Genomic DNA, 18,333 nt, shown 5'->3' on the forward strand with positions numbered 1-18,333 from the left:
CGGTCTTCTCCCTGGTGAATGGGGCCGCTTGTGCCGGAGAGCTGGTTCTCGTAGCTCCGCCCCCTCACGTGTGCCGATTCCAGCCAATCAGGAGGCTGGAATCGGCAATGGACCGCACAGAGCCCACGGTGCACCATGGGAGAAGACCCGCGGTGCATCGTGGGTGAAGATCCCGGCGGCCATCTTAGTAAGGTAAGGAAGAAGTCGCCGCAGCGCGGGGATTCGGGTAAGTACTAAACGGTTTTTTTTTTAACACATGCATTGGGTTTGTCTCGCGCCGAACGGGGGGGCTATTGAATAAAAAAAAAAAACGTTTCGGCGCGGGACAACCCCTTTAAGCCTAGGGTCACATTCAGCGGATTTGCCACGGTTTTTCCGTTGCGGTTTTGCCGCAGAAGAACCACTTCTGCGGCTAAATGGCTTCAAAGGTTCTTTTGGGCTTTCAGATTTTCTTGCGTATTTTGGACGCTTTTTCGTATTTTTTTCCGCAGCGCTTTTTTACTTTTGCATCGTATTTAAGTGCGGATTTTGCTGCATCCATGGAGTCTATGGGCAAAAAAGCGCTGCGGAAAATCCAAAAGAATTGACATGCTGCATATTCTAAAACCGCGCCGCAGCTGCATTTTTGCACTGCGGAAAAATCCCGCCCTGTGAGAACAGCTTTTTGGCCAAACACATTTGCACTGCAAATGCAGCGGTTTTTGCCGCAGTACGGATATACAACGGCAGGCCGCAGCAAATCCACACCGTGTGAACACAGTCTTAAGCTAATCCTCCTTTTTTTAAGGAGTCGCACTGTGTTGTGTGGTGGGGGATTTGAGTCCCTCCTTTCTGTTTCCCCTTTCTCTATTATTCTTGGACTCCGGGATCGGGAACCATTTTTTCAGTTTTTTTCTCATTGTTAATAATTGATAAGGTGAAAACTATTGTGTATCAGGAAGAATGTGCATCTATGATCTCCACTGTCTCCGTTCATTCATTTATTTTGGCTTAATAAAAAGTTTAATTTAAAAAAAAAACTAACAAATTTTAACTAATGCCCTTTCTTTATGACAAAAATGTGTATCGCCACATTTGTAATGATCTGAGCTATAAAAATATATAATTTAATACGGACGGTAAATAACGGAAAAAAAGAATTTAACCCCTTAGTGATAGCACTTTAGTGTTTTTACGTACTGCAGATGCAGGGCATGTATGAAAGGCGATCACAGCTGACACCCGGCGGCAACAGCTGCGATGAGCCATGTGGCTGACCCTTTAAATCCCCCAAACAAGGTTTGGGATCCTGTACGACCCCGTGTGATGAGATCACGGGGAGCTGTGTGGGTGTCGTGACAGCCGGGGGCCTTCTGAAAGGACTTAGGGCTGCCATATCAAGCTGCCCAGTTGGATGGCCTGATAGACTGCCTGTCGGATCGCAGTATAATGCTATGGCATTACATCATACTGCAAGAGCGATCAAAGCATCGCAAGTTATAGTTGTCTATGGAGACTTTAAAAAAAGTAAAAACAAGATCAATAAAGCTAATTGCAAAAAAAAAAGTAATAAAAGTTTAAATCACCCCCCTTTTGCCATATTTATAATAAAAGATTCTAAATCATAAAACAAAAATACATATTTGGTATCACTGCTTCCGTAAAAAAAACGCCAGAAATGCACTTTTTTGGTCACCCTATCTCCAAGAAAAAATGCAACAAAAAGCTATCAAAAAGGCATTTGTATTCCAAAATGGTACCAACACAAACTATAGGACGTCCCGCAAAAAATAAGCCCTCACACAACTATGTCAACGGAAAAATAAAAAAGTTATTGCGCGCAGAAGATGGCGGCAGAAAGTAATTGATAAAAATTAAATATCTTTGAAAAAAAAAAGTAGTACCCCCCAAAAAAAACTATATAAGTTTGGTATCGTTGTAATCGTACTGACCCATAGAATAAAGATATCACGTCATTTTTGTTGCAGTTTGTGCGCTGTAGAAACAAGACGCACCGAAAGATGGCAGAATTTCTTTTTTTGTTTAATATCTCTCTACTTAGAATTTTTAAAAAGTTTTTCAGTACATTATATGGTAGTCTAAATAGCACCATTGGAAAATACAACTCGTCCCGCAAAAAACAAGCCCTCATACAGCTACAACAATGGATAAATAAAGGAATTATGATTTTTTTTAAAGGGGGAAGGAATAAACAAAAATAGAAAGAAACAAAAAAGCTCAGTCACTTAGGGTGGCTTCACACGAGTGTGTTTTTGTGCGTGCATACGCAACATTGCATTCCCTATGGTGTGTGCACATGTCCGTGCTTTACAGGCATGTGGCTGCAAAGATAGGACATGCGTGCACCATTTGGAATGCACGCATTGTTTTCAATAGAGCTGTGGCTGCTGCTGGCGGCTCCATTGAAAACAATGCTCTGCCGCCACCCTTGCATTCTTTTTCAGGGAAGGGCTTTACGTATAAGCCCTTCCCTGAAAAGGAAAATTTTAGTGTAAAAAATATATATATACTTACCTGTCCGCCGCTGCTGTGCCCCCCGCGGGGATGAAGAACATATCTGTTGCATACGGCAGATGTTTCCTTCATCCCTGCTAGTTAAAAGAATTCTCTGCTGCTGCATCTGCCACATCTGTGACAGATGGGGCAGATGGGCAGAGGAATTCTTCAATTCTCTACCGCAGCTGACACACATGTGAGATGCGGTAGAGGATTCTGCTGCCAGCAATTGATTTCAGGGAAGGGCTTTAAATATAAGCCCTTCCCTGAAAATCAAGTAAAAGTGGGTTTAAAAAAACAAAAGAAATAGATACTCACCTTGCTTCAGCTGCCGAGGCACAGCCGCGACTTCTCTTGCTGTCCCCTGCGCTGTGGTGCTGATCTATCAGCAGGCGGGGATTTAAAATCCCCGCCTGCTGAAAGAGCTGAATGTGATTGGCTGAGGTGCTCAGCCAATCACAGGCAGCTCTCGCCGAATGAATGACGGGTGAGAGCTGCCTGTGATTGACTGAGCACCTTAGCCAATCACATTCAGCTCTTTTAGCAGACGGGGATTTTAAATCCCCGCCTGCTGATAGATCAGCACCACAGTGCAGGGGACAGCAGGAGAAGACGTGGCTGTGCCCCTGCAGCTAAAGGGTGGTGAGTATCTATATTTATTTTTTAACCCGTTTTACTGGATTTTTAGGGAAGGGCTTATATTTAAAGGCCTTCCCTGAAATCATTTGCTGGCAGCAGAATCCTCTACCACAGCTGACATGTGTGACAGCTGCGGTAGAGAATTGAAGAATTCCTCTGCTGCATCTTTCACAGATGTGGCAGATGCAGCAGCAGAGAATTCTTTTAACTAGCGGGGATGAAGGAAACATCTGCCTCATGCGGCAGATGTGTTCTTCATGCCCCCGGGGGTTACGGCAGTGGCGGACAGGTAAGTATATATATATTTTTTTTTTTACACTAAAATGTTTCTTTTTCAGGGAAGGGATTATATGTAAAGCCGTTCCCTGAAAAAGAATGCAGGGGGCCGGCAGAGCATTGTTTTCAATGGAGCCGGCAGCAGCAGCCGCGGCTCCATTGACAACAAGCACGCAGCTGTGTTCACGCCTGTTTTTGCTCGTACTTAGGTGCGTACATATGTACGCACCTAGGTACGCCCAAAAACACGCTGGTGTGAACCCACCCTAAGGGGTTAAAAAATAATCCCAGAATTGCAGTTTTTTTTCTTCATCCACCTTCCAAAAAGCGCAATAAAAAGGGAGCAAAAAGTCAAATGTATCCCAAAGTGGCACCAATGCAAACTACTACCCATCCCTCAAAAAAACAATACCTCACACAGATCCTTTGGTGGAAAAATAAAAATTGTTCTGGGTCTTTGAATGTGGCAAAGTAATTTTTTTATTGTGAAAAGGGGGTGGGGTTTATTGTACCAAATTAGTAAAAAAAATGTAACAAACAAGACAACAATTGGGTTGCAATGCCGGCCTGGGGCCAACTGAAGGTCACCAGTCCTGCCTTGTATACTAAGCCCTGAGCCCCACTAAGTAGAGCTTGATAGGCCAAGATTGCCATGTATAGGCATTAGTAGTCCCTATTGGCATTGAAAAACCCATTAAGTTTAACAAGATTTTTAAAAACATAAGGAAAGAAAATATTAAAAGTAAAATAAAACATTTCCCATTTTCAAATAAAATCATCCAAATTAGAAACATAATTAGTATCACGGTGTCCATAAAAGTCTGAACTATTAAAGTATCCTGTTATTCTTACCACATGGTGAGGTTGTACAAAAATATAAAATGCTGGAACTGCATTTTTGATTAAGGATTTCCCGCCCCACAGTACCCCTGAAAACTACAGCACACCCCATGAAAAACAAGGCCTGATTCAACCCATCAACGTAAAAAAAAATTGATATTGCCGCAATTGTACTGACCTGCAAAGTAAAGTTGACTTTTTTTACAGCACCATGAATGGTGCAATTGTGTTTTTTTCCAATATCACCCCATTTAAAAATATTTAAAGGTTTTTTAATACATTTTATGGTACCTTAAATGGTACTATTTAAAATGCACCTGGTCCTGAAAAAATAGGCCTTTGTATGGCTATGTTGACAGAAATGTAAAAAGTTATGGCCTTTAATGCCTTCCCTATAGAATGTACAGTTAGGTCCTGCAGGGTCGGAGTATGTATGAAGAGAGATTGCGGGGCGACCTCTCTCCATACAGCGCGGGTGCAAGCTGTTTATTACAGCCGACACCTGGAGGCAATAGCTGCAATCAGCTGTGCAGCTGATCAATGTCAGTTCTGACAGCGGCATTTAAATCCACCGGAACAATGTTCGGGGGTCCTATATGGCCCCCCTGTGATGAGATTGCAGGGAGCCGTGCGGGTGTTATAGCAGCCGGGGGTCTTCTGAAAAGCCCCAGGGTTGTCTTAGCAGAATGCCTATCAAGCCATCCCAATGGCGTGGCTTGGTAGACTGCGCAATCGCAGTATGATGTAATGCTATGGCATTACATCATACTGCAGGAGCGATCAAAGCATCAAAGTTGCTGTGCCCTGTGGGGACTGAAAAAAAAAAAGTTAAAAGCAGAACAATAAAGTTTTACAAAATTTTTTTTTTTTTTTTAAGTAATAAAAGTTAAAAAAAATCCCTTTTGCCATATGTACAATAAAAAATCTAAATAATAAAACAAAAATACATATTTGGTATCACTGCGTCCATAAGTCCTATCTATCAAAGTAATGCATTATTTACCCCGCACGGCGAACGTCGTCCGAGCAAAAAAATAAAGAACGCCAGAAATGCATTTTTTTGGTCACCCTGTCTCCCAGAAAAAATGCAATAAAGAGCGATCAAAAAGTCATATGTATTCCAAAATAGTACCAACGTAAACCACAGGACGTATTGCAACAAATGAGCCCGCACCCAACTATGTCGATGGAAAAATAAAAAAGTTATTGCGAGCAGAAGATGGCGGCAGAAAATAATGAAAAAAAAATAAAAGTAGTACAGCAAAAAAAAAAAAACATGTAAGTTTGGTATCGCAGTAATCGCACCGACCCATAGAATAAAGTTATCATGTCATTCTTGTTGCAGTTTGTGCACCGTAGAAACAGGACGAACCGAAAGATGGTGGAATGTCAGTTTTTTAAATTTTACTTAGAATTTTTAACTAGTTTTTCAGTACATTACATGGTACATTAAATAGCACCATTGAAAAATACAACTCGTCCCGCAAAGAACATCCTGCAGACAGCAACGTCGATGGACAAATAAAGGAGTTACAATTTTTTAAAAGGGGGGAGGAAAAAAAATAAAAATGGAAATAAAAATAAGGGGTTAAAGTGGGGGGATGAAAAAGTTAAAATGAATAATTGTTGGTCCTTAAAGCGACCCTCCTGGAGCAGAAGAGAAAATGCCACACCATTATGAAAGGCTCAACATTTTACAAACCTGAACACTCCAATGGAGAATTAAGTTCTGAACAAACAGTTTTAATTTCAAATAATTGCAGGTCTCTTATGGCCCAATAAATGGGGTGATCGGTGAGTAGTGGGGCTGCCCCGGCACAGATAACATGATGGGGCATTGATTCAATGACTGCTTGAGTACTGAACTTGGACAGTGTTGACCATGTACTATTGACCATAGTCCGCAGTTCAGCTTCATTATGAGGATGTGGGAGAGCATTCACTCAACATGTATGATACATCAGGTATCACAGATTCTGGAATGGAGAGACATCTGTAGATTGTGCAAGCCAAGGAATCACCTAAACACCTTGCCTGCTGATGATCGCTGTGTGGGGCTGCACGTTAAATCTGCACATACAACTTTTTAACCCTTTGCAATCCAATTTTGGATTCAGGGTTTCCTAGGGGGGGGGTTCTCTTTCTGCTATTATACAATGGCGCCACCTGCTGGCTAGAGCTAGTACTGCAGTATGTGACATGCTTAAGAGGCCCCCAGCAACAGAGCGGACAGTAATATACAATAAGAATACCCTGCCGGATGTCTTCCAACATCGGAGCTGTACAGCCTTCAATCAGAATGTCTTTAGACGTCAGACAGTGGATTGGAAAGGGTTAAAGTAGTGGCTTAGCTGATTACTAACAGCCAGGCTCCTACTGTAACTGTGAGTAATGGAGAAACCTCAGATCCTGGCAGTTTAATCCCTTACATGCCACAATGAATAGCAGCTGCAGCACATAAGCCGATGACAGGGGGGAGGAAGCTCTTCCTGTCACCTATTGGCACACTAGAAGGCAATGTCATGGGTTCCCATGACAGAACACTTTAAAAATCTAATATAAACAAGCCTACAGGCTTTTTCTTGCACCACACTTTGACTCTTTTGTCTGACCTTTGGTGGATGATTTTGGTGTCATTAGATTGGTGACACCCTCACTACCGCTGTAAAATCCTAAAATTTGAGTTTGGTACAGCGAGTGACCCGTGAGGGCAGCCCAAAATTCCTATGTTAAGAGTATGGGCACGTTGCTGGGGACAGTGAACCGGCAGTGCTGAAGGGGATCGAGCTGTACTGAAGGAGAGCGGGTGGTGCTGCAGGGGAGTGGGTGGTACTAAAAAATAGCGGGTGGTGCTGAGGGAGAGCAGGTGGTGCTAAAGGACAGTGGGTAGTGCTGAAGCAGAGTGGGCAATGGCTGTGATTGGTTCATCCTATCAATGCAGTGCTAGAATCACAGGCATTGTGTCGTGGAAGCTAGATTTATGAATTGGCTGAGCCACAGCTCAGCCAATTCACAAATCCTGTTCATTCAGTGCTGCTCAATGACGGCTCCTGAGAACAGAGGCAGCTCCCGAGAAAAGACGATTGAAGAGGGCGTAACGCCCCCCCCCCCCCATCATCGGCTGACACATGCCATTTGGGCCACCAATCATAGCCAGAGACTGAAGAGAAAGAGAGAGGAGACAGAAGAGAGAGAGGCAGAGGGAGAGACAGAGGCAGCAAAAGAGAGGCAGACAGCAAGAAACAAAAAGGCAGAGAGAAAGTGAAAGACAGGGGCAGAGACAGAGGAAGAGAGAGAGTCACAGAAAGACAGACAGAGGCAGAGAGAGACAGAACAACATTTCTCCAAACCTTTTATGTTCGTGTAGCGAACATCGGGTCACATGTAATTTTAAAAAGTAATGCCAGAATTGCTATTTTTCTTTTTTCTAATTTTGAGCGGTAGTGCATGACTGCCCACATTTACACGTAACGATTATTGTTCACTTTCGGCCATTTGAACAGATTTTAAGCGATAATCGTTCCGTGTAAAAGGGTCGTAAGTATCACAGTAATCGCGCTGATCCAGATAAGAAAATCATTGTTATTTTTACTAAATACTAAACGCTGTAAAAACAAACCCAAAAAACAATGGTGGAATTTCTGAGGGTTTTCCATTTCCACCCCAAAAATATAATAAAAGTTATTAATAAAAAAAACCACCTTGTCCTTAATGCACAACATAGGCTGGCCACTAAGGGCAGGCTGGCCACTAAGGGCTTTTTTAATATTTAAAAAAAAGCATTACATGTGATTACATTTTTTTAAAGTCCCACTATGGGACTTGAGTATGGAATCAAATCATTTGATCACTTGTACAATATACTGCAGTACTTCTGTATTGTAGTATATTGTACTTTTTACATTAGCCTATTAATGGGAACCTGTCAAGACCTTTGAGCCCCATAAACTATGTTATGTGCCTCAGAGGTTACAGAATGGGGAGTCTGGGAAGTGGTGTATGATACTCACCGGGTGCCCCATTTTAGTGCTGAATCCCTGCAAAGTTGCCGCATGCACACAGTATGACTCTTTTCAGTCCGCTCTGGGTGCACACTGTCCCATCCATCTTTATGGGAGAGTACAGGCACACTGATGTAATTTATGGAGCTCAAAGGTAATGACAGATTCATTTTAAGTCTTAACTCCATGGAAGGCAGAGAGCCTTTATTAGGCCACAGGCCGCCATGGCAACCCATCAGGACCCTGCAGTCACAGGGGTTATTTGGGCAATTAGTGGCTCCCCACTATCTAATGGCTTAGATACTAAGGGCAACATTAACCATGGCATCTAAGTGGTTGAATGGTCATAATTGGAGCAAACTCGAAATATGGCCATTGCCAGAAAGGGTCAGCTATTTAACACACCTAACACTCACTGGTTATGGAGTAAACTTTGCTTCCACACCTGCGCCATACACTTCCCTGCAGCCAATGGCCTAGGTAGTGAAGAGGTTAAAAGGATTATATCAGCAGAAAATGAATTAAGTTTAGATATATTTATTATTTCTGGTGATTTTTCCATATCACTATGTATGGTTAAGATAAAAGGTTTAGTCCCCTGGTGCAAGCACCGAGTCATGACTAACTTCTAGGATAAACACAATTGTTTTCTTGGTAGACTGTTTTTTGTGGGGTGGTTTGTGATTGCCTTCTTCCCCAGTCATCTTTTAACCCCCCAGCAAGCTGGGTACTCATTTTACTAACCTCAGAAGGATGGAGGGCTGACTGTGGTTGAGTTCCGCCTGAACCACGTGGGGATTGAACCCGCAACCTTCAGGTTCCCCTGAACCACGTGGGGATTGAACCCGCAACCTTCAGGTTGCGAGCGAGAGCTTAGGACTGCATTTCTGCAGCCTTAACACTCTGCATCACATGAGGCTTATATCTTTAAAAAGGATCCTACAAGCTTGTGGTTTTCATTGCTCTACCACTGAGCCTAACAGTAGTTTGACCCTTCCTGTTCTCAAGAGATGACTCTTTGACTGAGAGAATGTTTTACCCCATTAAGGATCTGTCATTTTTCAGTTTTTTGTTTTTTTCTTACCGGCCTTTTAAGACCCATAACTTTTTTAAACTTTTCTTTTGATATAAACTTATCAGACATTTTTTGCGGGACGAGTATTTTTTTAATGCTATAATTTGCTAAACTATAAAATGTATTGAAATTTTTTTAACTGGGATAAAATAGAAAAAAGAACACAATTGCACCATTTTGGGTTTTGTTTTTACAATGTTCATAATGTGGTAAAAATAATGTGTTCACTTTATTCTGCAGATCAGTACAATTACTGCAGCTGTGACTTTATATAGTTTCTACTTAAAAAAGAAATGTCTTAAATGTCTAACTTTTTATTTTTAGACTAGATACAAGTATTTGATCATTTCTTGATCAGGTTTTAGGAGACACGGGTGCCTAAAAAACGGCTCTAGGTTTACAGATTATTTTATGTTTTACTACTTTAAAAAATGTAAAACCTTTTTATTTTAAGAAAAAGTCCTATAACTTTTTTTATTTTTCCACTCTGGATGTTGGGTGAGGGCTCTTCTTTTTTTTGGGTAGATACGACATTTTGATGACTTTTTTTATCCAATTTTTATTGGAAGACAGGGTGACAATAAAAGCCTGCCACTTTGGCATTATGTTTTCCTTTGACTGAGTTCACCATGTGAGATAAATACTGCAATACATAGATAGTGTGGGCTTTTTTGGATGCAGCAATATGAATTATGGTAATTTTTGTTGTAGATTGCTTTGTGGTAAAAAATGGAAAAAGTTTTTTATTTAAGACTGTTTTTTACCTGTAAAAATTCTATCTCACTTAATTTTACTTTTTTTTTTACTTTTGTTCCCTTAGGGGCTTGAACTTGTGATCAACTGATTGCTTCTGCAATTTACTGCAATACTTCAGTAATGCAGTATATTGTATTTTTAATGTTTAAATATTAAGCCCTAGGAGCCTTAATATGTTTAAATACATGGTAGACCAGAGAGTGAGTTAGAGAGGGATGTTGGAAGATTGTCTGTTTCATACCCAACCAGTACTTCTGTGGTGTACATCACAGACCGAAAAGGGGTTAAAGAATGCAACTATAGCAATTATGATTTTTTTTATTGGGAAAAAGGAGTATTGAATTTTTAATAATTATATTTAGATTTTTGAAAACTTTATTCAGTTTCAAGAAGCTTAATTTTACTTTCTTTTTAGCCCAACTAGGGGACTTAAACATGCTATTGTGTGATCACTTGTAGAATATACTGCCTTACTTCTGTTCTGCAGTATATTGTATTTTTTAATGTTAGCCTATCAAACCCTTTCACTAGCGGGCTTTAAAGGAGTTAAGGCCCATTTACACGCAACAATTATCGCTCAAAATGTGTTAAAATTATGGCATATGAGCGATAATCGTTGTGTGTAAATGCTACCATCGTGTATTTTTCATCTGAACAACGATTTTTAGAGGAGCTTAAAAACCATGGCTGAGACTGCACGCTGGGTTCCATACGGGAGCAGGAGATTACATTGTATTCTCTCTGCAGCCCTTTTGAAAAAACAAACTGCAGGCTGTTATCTCCACAGGAGCTAGAGATAACATTGTTTTCTCTTAGCAGCCCCTGCCAGAACAATGGAGCTAATTGCAGAGCTCAGACCTCTTGCTGAGTTCTGAGTGCAGCTCCTGGAGATTCATTTGTACATAAATGAAGCTGATAAAGTACTAAAGAGGATTAGTGCCCATTAGTACTTTATGCAAAACAATTGCAAAAACTTTCAATCTTTCAGTCTTTTAAAAGATTATCTTTGCATGTAAATGGGCCTTTATTCAGCCTTTAAAAAATGATGGCTTATCCTTAGGACAGGCCATCAGTATCTGATTAGTGGGGGTATATCACTCAAGACCCCTGCTGATTAACTTATTGAAGAAGGCAAGCCGCAGCCCTCGTGCAAGTACTGCAGCCTCTTCAATATTTACATCTGAACATAGTCCAGAACACTGAATTATTTATTGCCTCAGTTCTGACTACTACAGACTTGTTCCATTCACTTTAATGGCACAAGACTGTAGTACAGCCACATTTTCAAAAAATTATGGCTATCTGAACTATGACAGGATCATACTGAGATTTAAACATTGAAGAAAGCTGCAGGGCTTGCATTAGTGTCACCATTCCTTTAATCAGTAGATTGGTGGAAATCCCAAGCAGCGGGCCACTACCAATCAGATATTGGTGGCTTAGCCTGAGGATAGGCCATGAAGTTTTAAAGACTAGATAACTCTTTAATAGTTTTCCATATAGGGCAGGCCTAGGAGCATTCAGTAGGCTCTGGGCTGCCATGGCAATTCATTGGCACCCTGTGATCACCTGGAAGATGGGGGCCTGCACACCCCAGTTAACAGCTCAGATGCCATAGTCAGCTTTGACCATGCCATGTAAGTGGTTAAACAGCTGCGAACAGAGTTAGATATATAACATACATTTCTGATGACACATTTCCTATAAGTGGTTAGATAGCTGTCAGACAAATTACAGCTATTACTCCTGACCTCTCCCATATACATGCATTCTTGGATAAGTGTGTATGTGTTCTCAATGGAAAGCTAGGATTGAGCCAGTACCAGACACCTTTGGGGCAGATTGCCTACCATAAGAAAAAAGCTGAACACCGTCTTGCCCAAATCGTCTTACCCCAACATCTCCTGTTGAGGGAAAGTGGCGACTCTGCTATACATTATTAGATGGCCTGCCAAAATCAGTGGGTCTGGCCAATGTTTGTCTGATGTGTATGGGCACCTTTAGAAGTTGGGGACATTCCCCGTTTCTAATTATCCAAAGAGATTCAGTGATCTTAAGATCTGGTCTGTGAGGTGGGCATACTATTCTTCTGAGAATATATTCAGCTGCAGTTTGCTTCAAGCCCTTATCGGTAACTTGGTATACCTTGGTATAACTTACCAACTCCAAATGTTAGGAGACGTTCCTCCATGATTGGCTGATGGTTGTAGACCTGTTGTGAAGACTCTCTTATTGTTTCGGTGAGTGGACATACTTCCTTCTGTTTTTGAGCCCTAGTGCAACCATTCTAATTACTGTATATACTCGAGTATTAGCCGACCCGAGTATAAGCAGAGTCAATAAGTTTTACCACAAAAAATTAGTGAAACTTATTGACTCGAGTAGAAGCCGAGCTATACTCAAGTATATACTAGGTAAAAAAAAAAAGCAATACTCACCTCTCAGCCGGCGTCTGTGTCCCCGGCGGTGCGGCAAGCTGCTTCAGTCTTCTCCCCGCTGTCATCTCCCTGGCTTGGTTTTGAAATCCCCACCGTCAGCGCTGTGTGAGGAAGCACTGTGATTGGATCGAGCGCCGACCAATCACAGCCGGCGCTTGATAAACCAATCACAGCCATTCAGAATGACATCACTGAATGGTTGTGATTGGTCTATCGAGCACCGGCTGTGATTGGCCGGTGTTCAATCCAATCATAGCGCTTCCTCACACAGCGCTGACGGTGGGGATTACAATACCAAGCCAGGGAGATGACAGCAGAGAGAAGACTGAAGCAGCTTGCCGCACTGCCGACAGCATCGCGCCGGGGACACAGACGCTGGCTGATAGGTGAGTATTGAGGTTTTTTTTCTATTTTTTTACCTCGCTCAAGTTTAAGCTGAGGGGGGGGCTTTTTCAGTACCGTTTTTTGTGCAGAAAAACTCGTCTCATACTCGAGTATATACGGTATTTGTTTAGCTTCTCATTAACAGCTCCACATTTTTTAGACCGATTGTGTCAAGTTGTCTCCCCACAATAAAAGGGTAGATAGAAACAATGGTGAAATTGTTTTTCAGATCTGAATCAAGAATGGAGCTCGATTCTTTTTTGGGGTGGTTTACCAGGTCTTGTATACTTGTGACCACATGGTCCAATTTCCTCTTTATTTTTTGAGTTATTGTGTGAATTCCACTTTAGGAAACGTTTTATGTTTTTCAGTATTGTATTTTTTTTTACTCTGTTCTTTTAACTAATTTTCATTTTCTGCTTTGACTTTCTGTAATAAATGCACCGTCTGTCGGTCTCCGTTTTTTAAAAATACTGAAAAATGAATGACCTTCATAAACAGAAAGGTGGCCTCTGATGTTGTACGCATAAAACAGAAGAATATATGAAGCTATAAGCCCGTTGTGTCATCCCTGGTTTAGAGAGCAAACATCCATTCTTAGCATCTGCTTACAAACCCTCTTAGTGGCGTATTTGACATGTGCGGCAGTAGCTGGAGCTTTCATCAGCCCCTCATTGTATCACTCCGTCCCTCATCAGTCCCCTGTGTTATTAGATTTTCCTCTATGGCTGCTGAGTGGCAGACAGATGATATGTTGTAACTGCAGATATCAGCCCCATACACAAACAGCACCTGCCCGAGGGGGATTGGGTGGTGCTTAATGCACGCCGCCTGTCTCTATTGTGCGCAGAACAATTGGGGAGTGGGGATGTGTGAGGAGGGGGGCTATTAATCTGTCTTTGCTACTCACAATGAAATCTGGTTAAAACCACATGTCCCCAACCCCCTATACACTCCTATTTACCTTGATGACCGTCTGGCGGGGGGCAAGGGCTAGGCACGGCCCATAACCAGTCACCATATGCTGCTTTTAGGTCTTTGTGTTCAGACCCTGACTCCTCTTCTTTTATCTACCCTGTCTAATGTGTTTAGCTAAGAAGAATATCACTATGGAAGGATTGCTAGAAGCGGGAGATAAGCAAACAGTTAAGTAGATGCAGAAGTTAATAGTTCTTGGAAGATTTAAAGAGGTCTATTGCAACTAAGTCTCAGCTGGGACTTTCAGAGAGTCCCCCTGTATTTGTAGGACTTATCTATTGAGGCTGACCATGTCCTCCTCTATAAGCAGCGCTGCAGGACTTCATGTGATCCCTGTTTGCTTATTCAGGCCCATAATAAGCGATGCAGATAATTGGGACTCATTTTAGAGAAAAAAGTCAGAGTCAAAAGACCAAGCGGGGTTCTAAGCTCAGGGCAATTATCTGAAGACATGATTTACATTCATAGAAATCCTCCGGGTTCTTGGATGCACAGCTGTTCATATCCGCGGCCCTTTGTGTTTGCAGCCCATTGGTTTATTTCAATGGAAGTGTTAGAATATCGTCATCATTTAGGTGACAATGCAACATCCAAATCAATCTCACATCAGTATGAGGGACGCGGAAGAGACCGATTCTAATGTGACACAAGTCATTGTGATCCCCCAATTTACTATATAGGGGGGGGGGTCCATTGCCCTAAAATCACCATTAACCTTACTACTACAATTGTAGCGTACTAGAAATACATTGTAAAACTCGGTTTTTGAAAATCTTTTTTAGAAGATTTCAATGGAAGGATGAGAAAAGGAGCCGCCCGGCACATCAGATGGCACTTATCTCACCCCTCAAACCCTTTGTAGGGGCTTTTAGAGTTGCTGATTATCGTTTGAGCGAGTGACGTGATTGCTAGCTCATTCGTTCATGCACTCCGCTTAGGCAGGCACATATGTCGTTAAATCATTTAAACGAGAATCATTCGGAATTGCTCATTCCCTCACATTCGCTGTATAAGTGACTGAGAACGACTGAACGAGCGCCGGTCAAACTGAACAATAAGTGAATGAGCCAACGAGGGTTTTTATGCCTGCATAAAATGAGCGACAAGTGAATGATTATCATTCATCATTCGGCCCTTGGCTCGCGTTTAGACCTTATGATTATCGTTCACTTTTGCTCATTTGAATGATTTTTTGAATGATAGTTACCCCGTCTAAAAGCACTTTTACCGATGTCAGGGAAGATTACCGTATATACTCGAGTATTAGCTGACCCGAGTATAAGCCGAGTCAATAAGTTTTACCACAAAAAACTGGTAAAACTTATTGACTCAAGTATAAGCCTCACTATACTCGAGTATATACTAGGTAAAGAAAAAATGCAATACTCACCTCGCAGCCGGCGTCTGTGTTCCCGGTGCAATGGTCTCCCCAGCGGTGCGGCAAACTGCTTGAGAATTCTCCCTGCCGTAATTCTCCCTGCTCGGCTTTGAATTCACCCGCCGTCAGCGCTGTGTAGGTAAGCGCTGTGATTGGATCGAGTACCAGCCAATCACAGCCGGCGCTCGATAAACCAATCACAGCCATTCAGTGATGTCATCCACTGAATGGCTGTGAATGATTGAGCGCCAGCTGTTATTGGCTGGCACTCGATCCAATCACAGCGCTTACCTACACAGCACTGACGGCGGGGGAATTCAAAGCTGAGCAGGGAGATGACAGTGGGGAGAATTCTCAAGCAGCTTGCCGCACCGCCGGGGAGACCATTGCGCCGGGGACGATATTGCGGGTTTTTTGTTGTTTTTTTTACCTCACTCGAGTATAAGCCGAGGGGGGCTTTTTCAGCATAAAAAAATGTGCTGAAAAACTAGGCTTATACTCGAGTATATATGGTAATTGCAGATATTATCTCTCAACATTTGTAACTACATGAAGAGGTAATACAAATCTCTACCAGTGGTAAATAGCTGCAGGTACTAGCATGTGTAGGTCACTGCCATACGGTATGCATCCTTAAAAAGGGCATCAAGAGTCAGAGGGGTCAATGGTCCTGGGCCCTCTGCAGACACTTCATTTTACAAGGGCTCAACATGTACCTATGACAGGAACACCACCGTGGGTAGCATGCCATTGCTGCAGCTAAAGGTAAGTTAGTTGTTTACTTGCGCACTATAATGTACAGCTATTTATGTATGCTAATGATACTAATGTACGGTTATTTGGAAACTGTATGGCAGTAATGTTTGAAAGGGCTAGTAGTAGTATTTTCTTACAAGAAAAGTGAAAAGGGGTCCCTGAGAATCAGCATAGAACAGCTACACTGTGATCTGGCCCATAGAGATATATTTGACTATATGTATCTCTCTTTATGTAGGGAATCTTAGAATGGTAGAGTTGGAAGAGACCTCCGGGGTCATCGGGTCCGACCCCCTGCTCAGGGCAGGATCACTAAAGCATCCCAGACAGATATTTGTCCAGCCTTTGTTTGAAGACTTCCATTGAAGGAGAACTCCCCACCTCCTGTGGCAACCTGTTCCACTCATTGATCCCCCTCACTGTCTAATATCTAATCTGTGTCTCCTCCCTTTCAGTTTCATCCCATTGCTTCTAGTCTTTCCTTGTGCAGATGAGAATAGGGCTGATCCCTCTGCACTGTGACAGCCCTTCAGATATTTGTAGACCGCTATTAAGTCTCCTCTCAGCCTTCTCTTCTGCAAGCTAAACATTCCCAGATCCTTTCACCGTTCCTCATAGGAGTCATGATTTACAAAATAATAAGACTGTGTTCACACAGAGTTAAACTCTTAGTCTGGAGGTTCCATCTTCGTTTCACTGGGCTTCCTTTCCTTGCTGGCAGTTGTGCATATCTATGCTGTTCTTTCTGGCAGAAATGCCGGTGAGGAAGAGAAACCTGCTCAAATGGAAATCTTATTGGTAACCATTTGAACAATGAAGTTTGGTGGTTCCATCCCAGGGCTCCATATGAATCCTGCTTTCAGAGTTTCAGATGGAACCCTGCGACAGAGAATTTAAAGCTGTATAAACATCCCCTAAGACTCTATTCACATCTTCCATCAGGGTGTCCTTATAAAATTCCATACATGGAACCTCTGGATGGAACGTATCTGGGCCAAAACTGCTGAAATAGGTCTTCATTTTGGCAGGTTCACATTCATTCCTGTTGTTTTGCGCCTAAAAGAAAAGTGTGTTGGACTGAGCTGTTTTTTGGCACAAAATGCTGTAAATCAATGAAAACCTGTTGAAATGGGGCCAGTTTTCAATAATGGCTGCGATAGATTCTGTCCAGGGGTTCCATTTACGGAATATTAAACCGATACTTTAAGCAGAGCCGAAAACGAGATGTGAATGGATCCTAAGACACAGGACTTGATGAAATGTGAATGGCACAAAAAGTTGTAAGTTTGTGGATATACTCACGCTCAGCACAGTATTCTCCCTTCCAGCCATCCAAACATATGCGTTTTCCCTCTAGGTCACAGACATAATGTCCAAAAGTGTCATCCCGTGGTCGGCAGTAGTCGGAGCAGCTATCGCCATAGTAATGATCATCACAACTGACATGATAGGAGTAACGTAATTCACTCTGCTGCCCAAGGTGTATGTCCTGAGACCAGTCTTCCCCAACAGATAGGCGTCTACGAGTAGCCAGACGGCTGAGGAGGTTGTTGGGGTTTTCTGAAAGAAAAGGAAAATTCAGATTTCATATGTTATGCCCTTTTTTCAGGACAACGGCTTTAAAAGAATTTTACCATCAACCTGCCCTTATTGTATTTTTCAAATATTTGTTTAATTTGCGCTCTTGTTCTCCACGACACCTCGTAATGAAACGCAAGCAGGCTCAGATTGGCCCATTAGGGTTTCGGCAATTTCCCCCAGTGGATCCTGGGACACACTTGTATCTTGTATTTTTGCAGAAAATCGCTGTTTTGCCACTCTTTGGTGCAAACTGTGGCAACACTACAACTAGTGAAGCTGCTTCTGTGACATCATTGTCACATGTCAGAAGGTCCTGAACAGCAGAGGAGAGTAGGAGGAGAGAGCGGCAGGGCTGCTGTGAACTGCACACTGAGGGCTCAGTCACACGGGCGCCGATACGCCCCTGTTTCTGCACGATAAGGCGGCCACACCGCATGCGGACGACACTCTGCATGACCGGCTCCATTGCCAGCCATGTGTTCTTTCTTCCAACGGTGCGGAGAGTCGTCCACACCTGCAGTGCGGCCTTCTTATCGTGGAGAAACACGGGCGGATCGGCGCCCATTTGACTGAGCCCTCAAACATCTGTGATGAAATGTAATGATGGGAGACCTGGCATGCAGACTTCGAGAGGGTCCCTGGATAGCGATGTCTGAGAGGGCCCCTGGGGTCCAGTGTCTGAGAAGGGTTCTGAGGAGCCGTCTAAGACAGAGGCCCTGGGATGCTTGGATGTGG

The 18,333-nt window shown here is 42.6% G+C and overlaps 1 protein-coding gene across 1 annotated transcript in view; it reads right to left on the reverse strand.

Moving 5' to 3' along the window:
- The window catches only part of LOC136579845 (delta-like protein C), an 87,950-nt gene that overhangs the window by 31,514 nt on the left and 38,103 nt on the right, over positions 1-18,333 (reverse strand). Inside the window, exon 4 of the mRNA XM_066579900.1 lies at positions 17,320-17,577. Coding sequence (XP_066435997.1) covers positions 17,320-17,577 — 258 coding nt within the window. The remainder of the gene's footprint in view (positions 1-17,319; positions 17,578-18,333) is intronic.

This window comes from Eleutherodactylus coqui, chromosome 10 (genome assembly GCF_035609145.1).
Source record: "Eleutherodactylus coqui strain aEleCoq1 chromosome 10, aEleCoq1.hap1, whole genome shotgun sequence".
In the NCBI taxonomy this organism is placed as follows: Eukaryota; Metazoa; Chordata; class Amphibia; order Anura; family Eleutherodactylidae; genus Eleutherodactylus; species Eleutherodactylus coqui.